General features: G+C 38.6%; 1 protein-coding gene across 1 annotated transcript in view; it reads left to right on the plus strand.

Annotated features, from left to right (window-relative positions):
• The first annotated feature begins 14,098 nt into the window (after positions 1–14,098).
• epha6 (eph receptor A6) overlaps positions 14,099–18,361 on the plus strand; it is a 152,397-nt gene continuing 148,134 nt past the window's right edge. The window contains exon 1 of the mRNA XM_079357760.1: positions 14,099–14,757. Within this exon, the coding sequence (XP_079213886.1) occupies positions 14,679–14,757 (79 nt within the window). The 5' untranslated portion in view covers positions 14,099–14,678. The remainder of the gene's footprint in view (positions 14,758–18,361) is intronic.

Genomic DNA, 18,361 nt, shown 5'->3' on the forward strand with positions numbered 1-18,361 from the left:
TTTGTCTTGATTTTCATTGCCCATAGCTTTAAAGGGCTGGCATTATCAAAATAAAATTTTCTAAGACTTCCAAAACGTTGACAGCGAGTTATTTATTATTAATTGTGTTTCTCTGTGAGGAAAAGTTGCTTTGAGTCTGCTCCTCGCAAGGACAGTGGAGGTCATCTCAACACCTGCCTGTGGTCCACTGCACCAGATGATTGTCAGCTGAGTCCAACATTGTCGATTTGGCCTTTTGATTCACACAAACACACAATCAGACCAAGCACAGCACACTTACTTTAATCTACACACACACACACACACACACACACACACACACACACATACAGGGAATTAGAGAGAGAGAGAGTATTGGCTTCTGGCATTAACAAAGTGAATCCTGGCTAAAAAACACACACCTGTTTATGTGAGCTTGAAAATGATCTGGATCAACCAGCTTGCACAGAATTACAACATTGAAAGAGTGTGTGTGTGAATTAAATGCCACACACACACACACAAACAAACACACACACACACACACACACACACCTACACACACACACACACACACACACACACACACACACTCATACACGCACAGTTGATGGCATTCTGGGTCAATAACAACTGGAAAGACTTCCTTCTTTCTTTGCCAGGCTAATTGCTTTCCTTTGATAAATGCTACAGTGACAACAGCTAACAATACTTTGCTTATAACAGAATACATTAATGCAAGAAGCAGCTTGAATTTCCTTTTTAAATGGCCATAAATGAAACCTTTTAGAAGAGCGTTTATTTATCTGACTGTAATATTAGAGGTTTTTTAAGCCATTTTTTTTTCTTTATGAAAAAAAGAGCTTACACATCAAATCAGCATTTCATTTCTCTCTGTTGTGGTTTAAAGGCCAATGCGCTCCCTTCTGGCTCAGTAGTTTAGCCCAATTGAAAATAACTGCTCTGGGCTAAAGAGCTGTAGTTACGCAAATATGATCTTCCTTTTTTGTTTGAGTTATAAAGCACAGTATTTATCGTTACTAGTTGACATAAGAGATTTTAAAACAATGTTCCTTTTTTAAAACACAAAACTGTAAAATATTGATTCACTAAATTACATCAATTTTATGAATCATATCAACATTAATTTTGAAAGGTTGTTATGTCTACATAACCAATAATGTCAGGCTATTTAATTTTAACAAGAAATACTTAAACACTGGGATGTGAATGGAGATTTATGCGTTGGGCTCACTAAACTAATCCACTTTTGAATCGAATTATACACACTTACATAATATGTGGTAATATGTGCTTTAATATATTGTAAGAACATAAAGTCTGGTTTATTATTTTTGAAAATGTATTAAAAACTCATGGAGGAGCGTCCACATGTTATATCATTGCTATATAAACCAATGTTTTGGTTGCAGTTAATATCAGCTTGAATTTTAAAGGTGTATTTTCTATGAACATAAATGCACTTTAATTAAGAAAAAATGTCTTTAATTGAGCAAGTTAAGCAGTAAGAGATTGACTGGCTGGGTGTTTTTGATGTCTAAAATCTGTTCTGAATATAGTGGCGAATATGGGAAGTGAATCTCATTAGACCAAGCTCAAGACCAAGCTCCACAGCTCAGCATGTAAAGGTCTTCAACAGGTCTGCAAAACATACATGAAGGACATTCTGATGAAGCAGGTTGGGTGGTAAAAGGAATTACACAGTTTAATATACCTTCCTCTCTTGACTGTATTGAAGGAACCTTTTGAGAAAGAGGACTTGATGACATCTAATCTTGTTGCAATTAGAATTTATTACAACACACATTTTCACCATAGGTCCACATACTATACATATAGCCTGTCCTTGTCTAAACAGCCAGCAAAATTAAGACTACAGGTGTGGGTTTACATGCTTTAAGTAAATTTCACCAAATGTACTGTATATTAATCTATATGCAGAGGAAATGTAGTTATGCTTGCGGTTAACAAAATGCTAGCCGTCACAAATCTAGGATTGTTTGGTTTTCATCAAACCTATCCATGCAAACCTCCAATTAATCAGCTCTGTCAGGAGAAAAGGTCAAGTTTGCATATTTGCTTTTCTCAAGTAGGGAAGCCTGCTGCTCTGGAACAAATCAAACTCATCACTTAAGAATGTGCGGCTCTTTCTGATCACTGCAAGGATCAGAGCAAAGCAACTGTGTGAGGTGTTTGACAATACTGTCATTCCAAGGTCAAGCACTGCACGCATGACAGATAGACGTTATAATGCATGTACCCTCCTCACGATGAGCTTTGCAGAACCTGGTTTCCTGGAGTGAACGAATGCCACTTCATTGCTGCAAATTGATTGTTAAATGGCAATTAACATTACCAGTGCATATCATGTGTATCGGTCACTGATACAAAAGAAACAATAAGGTATTGCTTCTCAGTAAAATTGTAGGTAAAACCCACATTACACAGAGTCCTGTTCAACATAAAATAGCTCACAATGTTGGATGGAAGTTAAAAAAGACTGCTATGTGTTATCACTGGTGTAATTGAAGTGGTAACAGCTTCATCACTACAGCCTTAGGATGTGGAGAAATGAAGAGTACAGACTGTGGTTATCTATTATGGTGCTAATTATAGGAGTATGCCTTGGGCTTAGCAACTGTCCCTGGCACTGAGCTTCTTTCATTTCTAAAAACTAGAGTGCTTCACACGGTAAGAAATTAGATGAAGAAAAAAAACACTTTGGATGAGTCTGATGTTGTATTATCTGACAGCATGTTGTTCAAACAAAAACATGAAAATTAGCTTTGAATTTCCCCTAAAAAAAGAGTTTGATTGGTGCTACCACTGAGTTGTATTTGCATTTCTGTGTGTGTGTGTGTGTGTGTGTGTGTGTGTGTGTGTACGTGTGTGTACGTGTGTGTGTGTGTGCAGCTGTGTGAGTGTGATTATGGTGTGGCAGCTGCTGACAGAGAGCCCGTCTTGAGGCAAGTGAAGAGGTCCTAAATAAGGCAGCAGCTTTCTGAGTAGCTAGTCTCTTCTCCGTACTCTTTCTGAAAGGATGCAATTAGCATGTCAGCTGCTAAAATGCTAACATGAAGCTCAAGCCAATTATTCACTCTCTTGTTCAGTCACTAAGCAGGGGCAAGAGGAAACAGGAGTTGCACATTGTACAAAAGTATGGTAATAAATCGGACCGATAAAGTATGCAATGTTGGTTCCCAGATGTTAACACTCTGCCAGCATTGTTTAAATACACTTACACGTCTGCCCGCTTGTAAAGAGATTGAGAAGCTGAGCCAAGACTTTAAAACATATCTAGACCTTCTGGATTGTGGCGCGTTATCATTCGGAGGGCACGATGCCTTAATCAAGCAATCGTTCATGTTGAATTTGAACACAGGCACAGATTTTTTTCTTCTTCTTCTTTTCTTTCATTACTTAAGCTCTTAAAAAAACCTGCATCAAGAAAATCTTTCTGAAAGACAAGTATGTTTTCTACAATGACACAGAAAGTTCATTTTGATCAAACGCAAAACTAACTATAGTGTAAAGGAGACACAGAGAAAACTCCCTTTTTTCCATTGGCTTTTCTTTGTGGGGCAGTATACATGCATGGCTATTGTCTATAAAGGTGCAGAGCAATGCCATACAAAAACAGCTTGTTCCCACTTCTGTCACTGAACTGAACAAGCTGTAGTCATATTCAGACATACATTTATTTATTCTTTCATGGCCAAAACATATTTTTTACCCTGCCTGAAGAGATTACGTATAGTTTATTTGTAATTGATCTCATGGGTTGAGATTTCTCTTTCCCTTATGTCCTGATTTGTGGAAACTTAGATACTTCTTTATTAATAATTGGGTTGGTTATTATCTTGTTTTGGTCGGTATAATAGCTCTTTTTCTCTCTAAACTGTTTCGTCATCTGTGTGTCATGATGGATGTCGATCTTGCTGGCTGCAAGCAAATCCACCTAACGGTTCAAATAAAATCAACTGAATCTGAACCTGATAAAGGACAAAGAGCCCCAGTGTGGAAATCCATCAACATTAACATGAAACAAACATCAAAATAATAAAATAAGGAATCCTTGTGTCATGAGTTGTTGTGATTACATTAATATTATATGCTGTCAGATTTAATCATTTGATGGATGAATTATTTGTGTATTTTTTTCCAATTGTGAGTGATTTATCATTTAAAAGAATAATTGTGTTTTTTCAACTTTTTTTCTGACATTCTTGTTGTATAAAATGTGATCCATCTTTTCTAACTTCTCTTGCTAATGATGTGTTTCATGTGCTGAAGTGTTTGAAGTGTCAATACAGAAGGAAAATTGGCAATGCAATGAGTTGGTTATTATCTTTTTCAAAATGTTGAAGATAATACCTCTGAACTTGTTTTTTTTAAAAGTCTCACCACTTGTGCTGCATTACTTAGTTGTCCTTAGCACTCATCAAAATGTAAGAGTCCTCTAACATGTTTTTTTTTTTTTTTAAATAAAAAAATGATTTCAAGTTTAGAATTCGATACTTTCCTTTGAGGACAACATTTCCGAAAGATTAAAAGAAAGACACTATGAGTAATCCTCTTATCAAAAGAACTCAAACTCAAAGGTCATTCAGAAATTCTGCGTCTCCTCACAATTACTGGTCCCCTGGTGAGAGGTGTATTTTAAGTGACTTTAAAACTTCATGTGGTCTGATGTTGATCTTCCTTCCAACTGAAGTTACCTACAAGTACTTTGTTTTCCACACACATGAAACATTAGCCTAATGAGACAGCTCTTCAAGTCTGACTGCTTCTCTCCCTCCTCTGAAATAGCCCTATCCTTGAATAACCCACATCATTTGAATTCTTCCATATTTTAACTGAGATAAATTGTTTCCACGTCCAAAGTGTCAGCTTTTCAAAGTCCAACTTAAAGTCGTTCAGAAAAGCAAAGATGTCATGCTTAGGCATACTTGTTATTCTTAAAGAGAGCATTGAATGGTGTGTATGGAAGAAAATATGCAATGCGCTGTGAAGTCACAAAATATTTCCATAAATAAGGCTGCAAGGGTTGCTAATTGGACAGCTTTATTTCGGAAAAATGAAGATGAGTAAACTGATTATCACAACAACAACAATAAACCTGAGCATGTTTCTGGAAGCAGTGACCATTTTGTAAAAAAAACAAAAACAGATTCCATTTTTCAAAACAGTTAGTTTTCTGGTTGACATCCAGCAGATCCTTATTCGTGGAGGAATAAAAACTGAGGGACAGCCTTGCTTAAGTAACAGTTAGCTTATTCCCTATTGTCTGAATGACCTAGGTTTGTGCTAGGTCATTTGCTCCTCCTGTACCAAAAGCCTAAACATTTCATCCTCTGGGCAGCGAAGTTAGCATTTGTTGATTTTGTTCTCCATTCAAAAACATTTAATCACATCCAGTAAAAAGTGTTGCCTGTGCATGCCTGGAGCCTTTCTGTTCTAGATATGCAGTGTTTTTTCTGCTGCATTCATTTCTTGCATGTTTAGCTTTGACTTGGCAGTTTGAGTATGTTTGTCGATCAACATACTCAGTAGCTCAGGCAAAAAGCAGCCACCAATGACTACACTGTGGAGCTTTTGTAGATCTTAATTAAAGGCAAGGTTGGTCATTTTCGAAAACTAGCGCAGCATTGAAAGTAGCATCCTTGCCGCTCTCCGTATTCACTCACCCCCTCCCCTCTGTGCTCCCTCAAAAGCCATATCCTTACTGTACATGCACTATAGCGCCATGGAGCCCCCAGGAGATGGGGATTGAACCTCAACCTTTCGATTGTGAGATGATCGACTCTACTAACCCACAGCTGCCCCCAAAAAAACAACCAAACAGAGTAGAGCGTCTGATTACATTAATCTGCAATCTCCTGATCTTGTGTTCTTTCTGAGATGGGATTCCATAGATGTAAAACCCAGGCTTTTCTAAATTGGTTAGTGCATCCAATTGAACAACAACTTTCTGTTATTTAGAAGAAAAAAACAACTGGTTCTCCATAGTGTACAGTCGTAAGCTTTTTTTGGCCGGACAGGTGTAAACGGTTCCATTCTTCATTTGATAACCATGAATAGTGATGACATTCAGTAAGATTCATTCATTATAATTATTTGATTTGATGATTGTATGCTTTTCATAGATGATATCATCCTTAGTGTCCAGGTATGGGGAAAGATTGACAGTCACATTTTAATTTACACACATATACACACACATGCATGTTGGCACCAGTATTGGATGCGTGGACACACACATAATCCAGCAACTGTCCATAGCCAACACAGGATTTTTGCCTTGTCATTGTTTGTTTCGCTGACGCCATAGATTTAACTAAGTTGGATGGGTCCGTCTGATCCCTGGGGTTATTACAGTTTTGTTCAATAGAAGGATATTGGAACAGACAGGCACCTTAAAAGGACAAACCATTCTCAGAGGATCCATCAAATCTCTGTTTGACATGGCTGATGTAGACATATTTTTACCATCCCTCTATCCTGGATGCTTTTTCTAAAACATTAAGACTAATTGGTCGTGACATGTTTTATTTGTGTCACTTACAAAGGTGTGACTATGTTTGTGTTTTATTTACTATATTTTACTATATATTTACTCAACCAACCCCAAAAATCAAATCATCTGATGTAGTTTCCAAAAAAGAAGCTATATTAGATTTTTTTATCTGTTAATAACTTTTTTTTTAAAACTTTAGTAAAACACTTTATGTTCCTCTCGTTAACATCTAACCAGTGTGCCTGACATGGTCATGCAATAGAAATGTTATGATGCCATGAGTTTTCAGCTGTCCGTCTTTTTTATGCGTCTCTGGCTTCTTAGTACTCTGAAGAACAGCCGTCAATGTTGTGCTTTGCCTCCGTGCAATGTCAGCAACTGTGTCTGATCAGACTCAAAGCTGTGTTTTAGCACTTCCGGACATTGTTTCCTCTTTTCTCGATCCTTGTTTGTGTTGTATACTCTGTGATGTATGTCATGCTTTGGATAAAAGCGTGGAATTGTAGAACTACAAAAACACATAACATGTTGGAAGACTATCTCTTACTGTACAACGTTGGCCAATCCCTCAAACCAACACTCACTAAAAACCTATTTTATGTTACGTAATTCTACTATATATATTATTAGTAGACCTTTTGGGAACTTTTCACTCATCAAAATCCTTATAGTCGCCTAAAAAAATGTGTTTTTTGTTGAACAGTAGGTAAAATGTGTCTCCTTTTTTTTAAACGAAGGAGTTCCTTTACAGAAAGGAAAAAGGGAATTTAACCACTGCTGTATCCATTTTCACAGAGGTCAGGTCAGGAGAAGCAGGCTCTAAGAAGAGCTGCCTGACAGTAGTGCTGTGTCACCCCATTTAGCCTCTGTGATGGATGGGTCATTTTATACACCATTAATCCATCCATTTGTCAATTACAAATGGAAATCTAGAGGACTGAGGTTGTGGGTGAAGAAGGTTTCAGGAACTGTCGAGTTGCTGAATGCCAACTTGCATCACTGCTTAGTGTAATCATAGAACTAGTCAAAACAGTGATGGAAAAACTGTGAAAGGTGCATTGGGTGATAGTGGTGATGATGTTTATTGCACTTCATGCTTATTATCAATACCCTCACATCCATTTGGAATTCAGTTTGTATTTGTACTGTGAACAGGATTGGCCGAGTACCATACATTGTTTGGTTGAATAATAAGCTTTCTCTGCCAGACAAGTGCTTTGCTGATGGCACTCTGCGGGTAGAGCACATTATGCTCTGTTTCCACTTGAAAAAAAAAAAAAAAAAAATCACATTTTGAAACAACGGCGAACAGAGAACAGAGGTGGGTGCATTTCCAGATACCTTTCAGAACTCCTTTAATGAACACAAATGTGCAGGGATTAGGGAAGATTATGCAAATGACTGTACAATGGTGTACTCAAGGACTCTTTATGTTATGAAAACCTTCTTATTTTAAGTCTGGACAGTAGAGAAAAACATTAGGAAAGTAGTTTACATTCCGCTGTTTATACACATGACCACAGCTCATCATGCACTTACTTGTCAAAAAGTATTATGTACATATTCATCATTTTACCCGTGGTGACTATTCTTGAAACATACCTGTGTTGTGTTTTAAACTGCAAAAATCTTAAAGCTTTTTAAACAAGTAAAGAATCTCGTCAAAACAGGGTTCCAGACAGGGAGGAAAAACAAAGCCGCCTGAATAGCTGAGGGGATATTATAATGGTTGGAAAAATGGGAAATTACCATCGCCTGTGACGTTTTCCTGTTTCCTTCCCTCATCTCTGAACGATGGCTGGATGTCTCTTTAACAGCTGGGGTTAGCGACACAGCGGCTCTTAGGCCTGATGAGCTGCTCTCTCTATTTGCTCTGCTCATTCTCCTGAGCACCGCGACCATCCAGATTAGAGCCTATGGCCCATTAGGCAGCCAGGGAGGTGAGCAACCTCAGAGGTGTAGCACAAGTGTGTGGGAAAGTGTGCATGTCTGTGTGCAGTAAGATAGACACTACAAGTCATTCTGGGAGAAATTGGCCTGAAGGAGGGTTTTCGCTCTTGTACTTCTTTTCTTTATGAGCACCAAATGTCCTAACAAGGACAGAAACATTGGAAAATATTACTGCACTTTCAACAGTTCAGCATGCACCAGAAGTTGTTTTATGATGTGTTTTAGCACTCTTCAACTGCATATTTGTCCATTACTGTTATATGTAAAAGAACAATCAAACTCTGGACAGACAAACTGAGATAGCCACCTGTCATTTGGTATAACATTGACTGTGACCTCACACAGACATTCTGGTAGTGCAATTGGCTGTTTTCTTTTCAGTCACTTGTTCTCATTGCTGGCACTTTTGACAAACTTGACAAAATGGTTTAACTCTGACCATACTTTTCCAAGCAATTCAAAATAAAAAAAAATGGAAAATGTATTTGGTGACACTGCTCCAGTTATAGATAAGACAGTTTAACATTTTAAACTGAAACAGTTCTTGAAGAGGAATCTGTCTTGCTGGCTTTACGATCTTGCTATTCCTGTTTTGCTGTGTTTTATTGTACGTTACTGTTATCTGTTTATTGTTGCGCGTGTTTCATACAGTTTTATATGTATCTATTGTTGAATTTTACGTATTTTAAATGCACATTTAAGGACGGACATTGCAAACTAGCTTGAGCTATAAATGCTGTAGTGTGTGGCAATGGTTTACTTTCTCCATACCTGTCCCTATTAAAATCAACATTAGACTATAGACTTGTTTGTTTGTGACTTGTGGGATCTCACATCATCAAGTACACCTTCATTAGTTGTTTTTAGGTCAAGCCTGGTAACCATGATTGACTGGTCATTTTCCATCAGAGCCCCTAAGCTCTAAAACTCCCAAACCAAAGACATAAGGCTGAAAAACTCTGTTCCTGTTTTTAAAGCATTGTTTAATACACACTTTTTTATGAAAGCCTTTTTAATGATTGATTAGTGATTTGTGTCAGGCTGTAATTAAATTAAATGTATTCTTGTTAATAATTTTATAACTCACTAATGTTTTGTTTATGGTTTTTAGAAGCACTTTTAATCCATGTTTTATTTTGTTTCATTGTAAAGCATCTTGTGACCTTGTTTAGATCAATGCTATATAAATAAGTTATTATCATTACCCCAAAATACAATGTATGATTAACATAACCATTTTAATGCCTGTTTTGTAGTCCTAAAAGTTGGATGTGTCTTATACACTGGTGCGACCAATATTCCAGTATAATGCTGACTCGCTGTTATTATCGTGGGTGCAGCAGCTACCATCACAGACTGCCTGAAACCGGATGTGAGAAAAAATGCATTCCCATTCGTATTGAACGCTATGCTGGAAAGACAGCGGCACAGATCAGCGTTACTTTTCCACATATTTTCTCCCTCACAAGGCCATAATTATATACAGACTATGGGGGGATATGTTTCTGTAAATAAACCTTGTCAATGCTCTTTTGATTGATAGTGTCTTATTTTAAAGGTAAATAGTGACCAGCAGAGTCAGGCAGCGCAACTCGCAAGCGAGGGGTCTGTGCTGAACAACTTTAACTGTAGGTTATACCTTTATGAATGTGTCTTCCCCCAATAGGCCACACATCCCTGCAGGTTTATGCGCTCCATCATGCTCCAGCATTAGTGACCAGACAGACGCATTCAAACACATCATGTAAATCGAAAGCTGAGCCTGGTTTCTCAAACAAATTGAAAGACGAGGCAGACTGTAAATTGCTGCAGGCAATTTCAAAGCACTGTAATCACGGTTTGTTTTTGAGCAAGTGTTTTGTTGTTCTCTCACCACTTTCTGTTGTGCTATTTAAATATTCAATGTCACTCTCGTCTTGCGCAACACACCGACGCTTTTCATAGATAAATGAGAGTCCCCTCAAGGCCAATGCAATAATCAAAATGGGAAAATGAGTACCGTGAAGGCGAATACCCTTTGAGTGTCAAAATGTTATCTCTACTTAATCATTGCTGAGTGAATGATATTGGTAATTCACAAATCAAAACAGCAAATTGACTTAACTTTTTTTTAATTAACTGTTTAAATGTATCATTGATTAACTTGCTCAAGGATTCGGGGCTCAATTTTAATTTTACCTGCCCAGAACACAGTTTAACTTTTTTTTATAAAAAACTTAAACTGCTTAGCTTCACAGACAGTTTAATACTGTATCGTTACTTGACCTGAATCTTCAAGAGTTCCACTTAGTCTGCCATTTAAAGCGGAATTTCAAATGCTACTCTTCAGCCTTTTTATCGACAATTAGTCTGTTGTGCTGTAAGAATGTTAATAGATTCTCTGCAATAAACTTTATCCCATAATATAAAACTGCTTAAAAACCTCAGACTCTGCATTAAAAGCTGTGTGACCTCATCAACATGAAACTCTTATTGGTGCATAGGCAGATTTGTTCCAAAAATTATCGTAAAATGTTTTAGTTTTTTTTATACATTTGACAAAATGCTTTGGTCTTGGAGGTGCCTCACACCCTTTTTTTATTATTATTAACATCTGCCATCATTTACATCTTCATCTAACTTCTCACATTCATCGGTGTTTCAGTGGAAAGAGTAAAATGATTATTAATAGGTGCTTTGGCTCAAAGTGTGTATCTGCTAACAGGCTAACTTGAACAGCTAAGGAAAGACTTTCAGTTTGTTTTTCAAGCTTTTAGTAGAAATCACAGTTTTGGATAACAACATTTTTCAGTAGAATAAATGTTTCAAGGAAAAATCAAGGAATGGCCATCATGTGTTGTAGGGCTTGCGGTGCCCTTTTACCTTATTAGATGTTTGCACTCCAAGAATGAAGGCTTACTCATGCTACATAAAGTCTCTCAAAGTAATATGGCAAGCAAAGCCTTGTGTTATCAGCCCCTGTCCTTTAGTCTTACACTGGAGTCCATGGGACAGACACCCTCTTTACTCTAAGAATGGACTTAAACTTTCCGGTCTGATAAACCATCTAATTAGGGCTTGCTCTGGCTAGGACTAGTCCCTTAGCTGTGCTGCTATAGACTCACAATGCTGAGGGACTTGATTGACCAGGCTAATGTTTCATCTTATTTATCCATATCTATGCTTTCATTAATGTGTCTAACATGACTTTTTGGGAATTATCTGCACTTTTGTCTCACAGGTGCTGGTGGTTCACTGTTAATGACAGCCTTGTGTGTGCTTGACTCCTCGTATTTGTACAAATATATGTCAGTTTTAGAGTTTTATATTGATAACTTTAGTCATATCCTACCACTTTTATGGGCCATATTGCAGTATTATTTTGTCTTTATGCCTCCCTGTCTGTGTCTGTTTCCTTGTCTCCATCTCACTCTTTTTGTCTGCTCTTGTCCTTCTGCTCTTTACAAATGTTTCTGGACGTTAACATTACATTATGATCTTGATTACTTCTTTATCTAACTTTCATGACACAACTTCTGTTACAATTTAATGCCATTTGTGTGTGAACGGGTAGGTCTAATTGTTAGGTTTGACCTGAGGGGTAAATGAGCTTTGAACAGTCAGATGACTAGAAAAGATGAAGCTCAAGCCCATTCACCGTCTCCTTGTGAAGCGCAGACGTATCCATCCAGCCAGTCAGCCAGCAACAACATTGCTGTCATAATGAACTACTAAACAATATGATGTCGTAATCCTATCAATGCAGGATATCAACAGTGTTAAAGGCATTTGGACTGAACATTTCTATAGTTGAAAACAATTTGGATTTCATCCACAGCGGGGCAGTTCTGTATGGGCTGCCACTTCACTGTGAACAGGACATTAGTGAAACCATTAGTGTTATAAAGTCTCATTGTCTCTGTCAGTTGTGCTGATGTGGTCTCGTTCCAGCTCTCTGCTTGGGATGAGTACAGATGGACAGAGCTTGTTCTCTCTGGACACAGGGAATCATAGCTCACATTTAGGCCCCCTTTACACTACAGCCACACACCATTGACCACCATTACAGCAAAAGAAACCAGATCATCGCAGGGGGGTGGAAAAAGAGGTCTTGCACTCTCAACAGTTTGTAATCATTGGTCATAACTCTTAGTAATCACAGATGTAAGAGGATTTAAGTCACATGCACTTTTATCTTTAGTGATAGCGTTAGTTGAACATTCTAATAGTATAAAAAGGATGCACATTTTCTAATAGTATAAAATGGATGCACATTACATGAAAAGTATCAAGAAAATATACTTTTATTAAAAAAAATCCTATATACATGTTATGACATGTAATATAATACTTTTGAGGTGTAAAGGCAAACATTAGTAGCTGATGTAGAATTTCTAGTAGAAAAATAGCCACCAGTGTAAAATCTCTGTAGCCTCCCCATTCAGTGAGATGTATCACAACGTTTATCTGTCTATTTATAGGTGCAATACATCTGCACAGTGACATTAATAGCTTGATCCATTTCTGAAGACTCGGCTGCCTCCCTCCAGCTACAGAAACAAACGGGTGTCTTTATATTCTTCTCTACAACCCACCGTCCTCCAATATGTTTGCACGTCACACCGCACAAAGTCAGTAGTCAGTCCTCAGCTTTCCTGCATTGTTTGGTGATTGGCTGGGAGCTAAGTGGTGCTGACGGATTGTGATGTTGATGTATTTACCTCCTCAACGCTGACAGGAAGCTGTTCCCGTGTCCTGATTGACTGGGTCTCATCACAGCAACGTTGCTTTGTTTAACCCGGTCAGGTTGGGGAGGGTTTGCTTACTCACTCGATGAGACGTCCATGAAGATGAGAGGAAGACCTTCCCTAATCTTGGCTGACATTGGCGGCTTGGCAAGCAGAGCAGCTTACTGTTGCACTGCTAATTGGTAGATCTGAAGCTACCTTTCTACTGAGACGAGGTTTGATGGACGGACTTGCTGAATAATGATGGATTTTACATAATAATGGTGGCACAAAAGTTAATATTTGTAAAATGAGACTTTTCAAAAGATATGTCTCTAAAGGATCAGCAATAAACAACCATCTGTAGTTCAGCGTTTGATAACCGTTTACAGATGAATATTATTATAGGCCTGATTGATGGGGCTTCATAGAAATTCCATCCTTAAAATACTTTTAATGTTATTGTGAGTGTCCCTTCATTTCCCCCCATTCATGAAGTCCAGATTTATTACTTCAATGTAAGTTTTAAATTTCCATTTAAACAGCTGGAGGGAGGCTCAAATTAAGGAGTAACAAACTATTTCAGTAAATGTTCTGTTTTTATGGTTCATTTAATTCAATTCAATTCACTGGGTCACCAGAAAGTGGTTAAATGTGCCTGTAGGTATAATTGAATTCACTAAGCAATGGACAAGAAATGAAAACAATTTATGATGATAAGCACCAAAATATGAGAACGGGAATGTCCAAACGAGAGTTTATGTTCAGAATAAAGTGACGATAAGACACGGCTCTATTTATGCATTTTGAAGTCCTTGAGGAAAAACTTGGGAAGCCCTGCACTTGAACCAATAAGATGACACACATACACACACACGCACGCACACACGCCATTGCCTTGTCAGCTAACCCCCTCTAGTGCCGAGCATCCTGCACAGATGCGCAGAGTTTCCCTCTCAAGCCGCCGCTTCACTTTCTCCTCCGCTGCATCCCCATCATTTCTCCAACCACCTTCCCCCTTCTCTGCTGCAGCGGATCGGGCTGGAGACGGGAGCTGAGAGTTCAAGCCGCACTGCCGAACCAACACCAGGAATTCCTGAGCCTGTCACGACTACGTGCGCCAAGTGGACGCACTTCTTTTGACAAAAACATATTTTTGTGCGTCTTGAAAACAATGCAATACCGGCCACTGAAGTCCGCGGGATATTAACAAAGTTGTTGAACCTAGAGCTTCTCATACTTTGTCTGTACATTTGCTTTAACTTATATATTTTTTTGCTGCTCCCTCCAAATTGTCTCCGCTCCGCGCGGTCATCGCCGCTGCCTCCAGGTGAGAGATGGAGCTCCTCTTGTTCCGTCAACCGGCTGTTCTCTCCACCCCGGACCAAATGTAAGGACCAGGACCAGTGGATCGCTGCTTGTGGAGGATCCCGCCGCGCTCTCTCTGACCCACGTTACCCCCATAGAAGTAACTGATAAAGCCGGGGATAGATGTAGCAGCAGACATGAGTTTCGGAAACAGATTTTTCCTCGTTTCACTCTTTATTGGAATTTTTCTCTCTTGCTGCAGCCATTGCAACCAGGGTGAGTCTAGACCTGACATTACATTTCTCTGGCACCGCTTTCCAACTTATTTCTCATTTCAAGACGTTGACAGTGTCCACTTTAGGATTGCTGAAAGGCATACTATACTTCCAAATGCAAATATAAAACCAGAATCCATGTGCCGGTTTAAGTGGCTTAATCGAAAAAAAAAAAAAAAGGTTATTCACTACTAATATTAATGCGCAAAAACGTAACATATCAAATGTGACGTTTATGTCTTTGTTTAGAGGAAAGCAGACGACACATGTTCTAGTTATATAACGTAGGATACAATTCCTACAATTTCAAAATACAAACTTTTTATTTCTCATTTGTCAGTTTAAATTCGGATGTATTAAGCTGGTTGTTTCCACAGTTATGCACCGAGACAGAATCGAGCCCAAGGTTTAAAGTTGTTTTGGGTTTTGTTTTTTGTTTTTTTGGAAAGTTGAACAGATTTCTTCTCTGAATACAAGCTCTGACTCAGATAATAAAAAGAAAAAACAGCTTTGATGGAAAACAGTTGCATAAGTGTCATCCCCCCAGGCTTCTTTAATTACACTTTCTCTAAACACACAAGCACAGACAGACAAAGCAGCCGCAGATTGAATCATTAAGTGGGTGACAAAGAAAGCCTGTGAGCTTGTCTGCCTGAAGAGTGCATGAGTGCAAACTTGCAACTGTGTTTTTGTGCAGTTGCTGTGGGTTTTTTGCAGTGCATTTTAATGACAAACAATTAGAGGTTATGATTAGGAAATACCAACTTCACTAATTGAGATTGGGCATGTGTTTGTTTGCATTTTATGTTTATTACTCAATTAAATGCAAACACACTGTTTTGTGCGGTATACATGTGTGTTTGTTGTGTTGGTAAATTGCGAAACATTGAGTGGTCCAACGCATATGGCTTGCGGTGTTCCTCCATGTTCATTTATTTTGCATAAGCTCCAAATGTTTCTATTTGTGACTGCCAAGTAAGTGTGTGCAGGAATGGCCACAGATTTTCTTTGTGTGTGTGTGTTACCCCATAGCTCCACGTGCACACACTTAACTGCAACATCCATGTGGTTTAAAATAGCTTTATTGATTGTGCAGGACACAGAGGGATCTGCCCCCCAGGTTATATTTTATTGTTCTCTCAGTTCAATAAGAGCGATGCTACTCCCTGTACTCTGAGACAGATGCTACATAACAGGCTCACTCTGTGTTTTTCTCCACCACAGATTGAATGATTGAACTGATGCCTGCTTTGAATCAGACTTTAGTCTCTCATATTGACTCTTCTGGGACCTCAACCGGCGCAATTGCCGTCATTGTCTACCACAGAGCACTGCAGCTCAGAAAGGTAGAGCTGAAGATAACTGAGATTACATGAAAAGGGACCTGCTGAAGTGTCAGTGGTACTTAAATATCTTAATGATGCAACCCCATATGTTTCCTACATTATTTCAAAATATAAGATTGTGCTTGTTTTTTTTTTACTATTCATCGGGGTTTGAATAGATGTTTAAGAAGGATTGCAAATTTCCTCCCAATTTCCATTGAGATCCAGTTCCTCCTAATCCAGGCACAGTAGACTTTGGACGAGACCCTGAAGCATTACACAGACATTTTAGTCTAGATCGATGCTTCTAAACACAATCAAACACCAGAGATTGGGGATTTGGCAAAATAAATAGAAAATAAATGGATGAGGTGTCATTTGTTAAAAGAACAAAGAAACCAATCACCTTTTGCTTGACTCGCCTTTGTGCTTTCTCTCCGAGCAACATAACAGACAATCCCTTGTATCAACCCAGCTGGGATCACAGACAGTTATTAACAAAGCTCTATACGCTCTCACTGCCAGGTTTGAACAAGCCTCTTTTTCCCCATCAATACATCTCATTCAGTTATCTTTGCTTCCCCTCATTTTCCTCCCTCGTGAAGTCTATGCTTTATTTATTTTAATGAACATTCACACATCTTATTTGCTAACCTGTTTCCTTGAGCCCTTGTAGTATTAACCCTGGACAGGAGATCGCTTATACTCAGGAAAAAGGAAGATGATGTCTTTATTTTATACTTCTGACAATTTTTTGATTTTTTTTTTTTTTGGACAAAGAAATTCAGCCAGGGAAAATCCGAAGAGCAATCCCCCATTGAGTCAAAGGAAAGCACCACATGTAAATTTAAGTTGGTCAGTACATCTCACTGAGACACTGCTGGATGTTTCAAAGTTTGAAGGCAGCCCACAAGCACATTACACTTAGAGACCGCAGGTCTCAAAGGATTCTGGCTGTGAAATCATCGTGAAAATAATGCAACTCTTTGCATGGATTTATGTGGATGGCTGATCAAAGCTTTTACTCTCACTGGTGCCACCCACAGAGCACCAAGATCACCAACACTGCTTTGGATGAAGGAGGAATACAGAGAGTTCAGCAGTTTTTCTGTCAATCAATCAGCTGAGACAGAGCAGCCAAAAACATGTTGACCCTGCAACTTTTGCCAGCCACAGTGTCGGGACAATCATTTTCCATAATTAAGCAGGTTGGGGTTGCGAAAGATAATTTGATTTATATACTTTTTTTTAATAAATTCAAATTCTTAATTGAGAGTTTCTCTTTTATATACGGAGATAAATGTACAGTGCATTGTTACTACTTGTAGTAAAAGGTCATTAAACAAAGGTCCTTTCCGCTTATGGTTTAAAAGCAGACACGCCAAACAGATGGCAAAGAACTAGTGGCGAAGGAGACCGCCTGTGGTATCAGCGCACAACACCATTTTTCTTGGCCAAAAAGTTGCACAAGAACCGAGCCGACAGCCACCACCACGTACGTTCAGGCTATAACTCTCACAGAGGTAGTCTGTAATCGTCATTCCAAAACGGTGAAATCGCAAAAGGACTAGGAAGAATGCGGCTTATTAAACCGTTATGATACGGGAGTATGATTTTCTCACCGCTGCCATTTTCTTCTCGTGCACTGATTCATTCATTTGAACAGCCAATCAGAGAGATTCCTCTTTGTGTGGCAACTGGAGCTGCCGATTTAATGTGGAATTGGCCAACTGGGGCAGACTCATAGCGACGGAGCTGGACACAGCACAAAAACTAGGGCGATGATCGCTCACCTGCGGTCCAATGGTCGACAGTCTGCTTGGTGTATCAGGGCCTTCAGACATTCCTTTTAAGGAAGTCTGGAAGATGTTCTTGGATTTAGTTGCTTGCATCATTTGATTGAATCTGAGCTTTACACCTAAAATTCAACTTTATACACTCAACAAAAATAACACTTTCATCAAAAGCGATGTGTGATCAAGAAAACCAGTAGCAGTGAAAGCTATTTGATTTGAATATGTTCAAGATATCATTTGCTTTGGCTTTAAAAACAAAATATCTTTGCCAGTGTGTATGTTATTATTATTTTTCTGACAAATGTCTCAAGGTTTCAGACTTCAAAATTAGTCTGAAAGCGTTCCCCTATAGTAGAATCAATTTGCAGTTTGAAACATGTTAAAGGCTCAGACCTGTCGCAGCAACAGCAGCTCCAGAGTTTTCTCACCTTTTACCTTCTTAGAGCTCATCTGAGGACTGTGTGGAGGTACAAAGACTGGCTGT

Source organism: Symphodus melops, assembly GCF_947650265.1.
Source record: "Symphodus melops genome assembly, chromosome: 12".
NCBI classification, from domain to species: domain Eukaryota; kingdom Metazoa; phylum Chordata; class Actinopteri; order Labriformes; family Labridae; genus Symphodus; species Symphodus melops.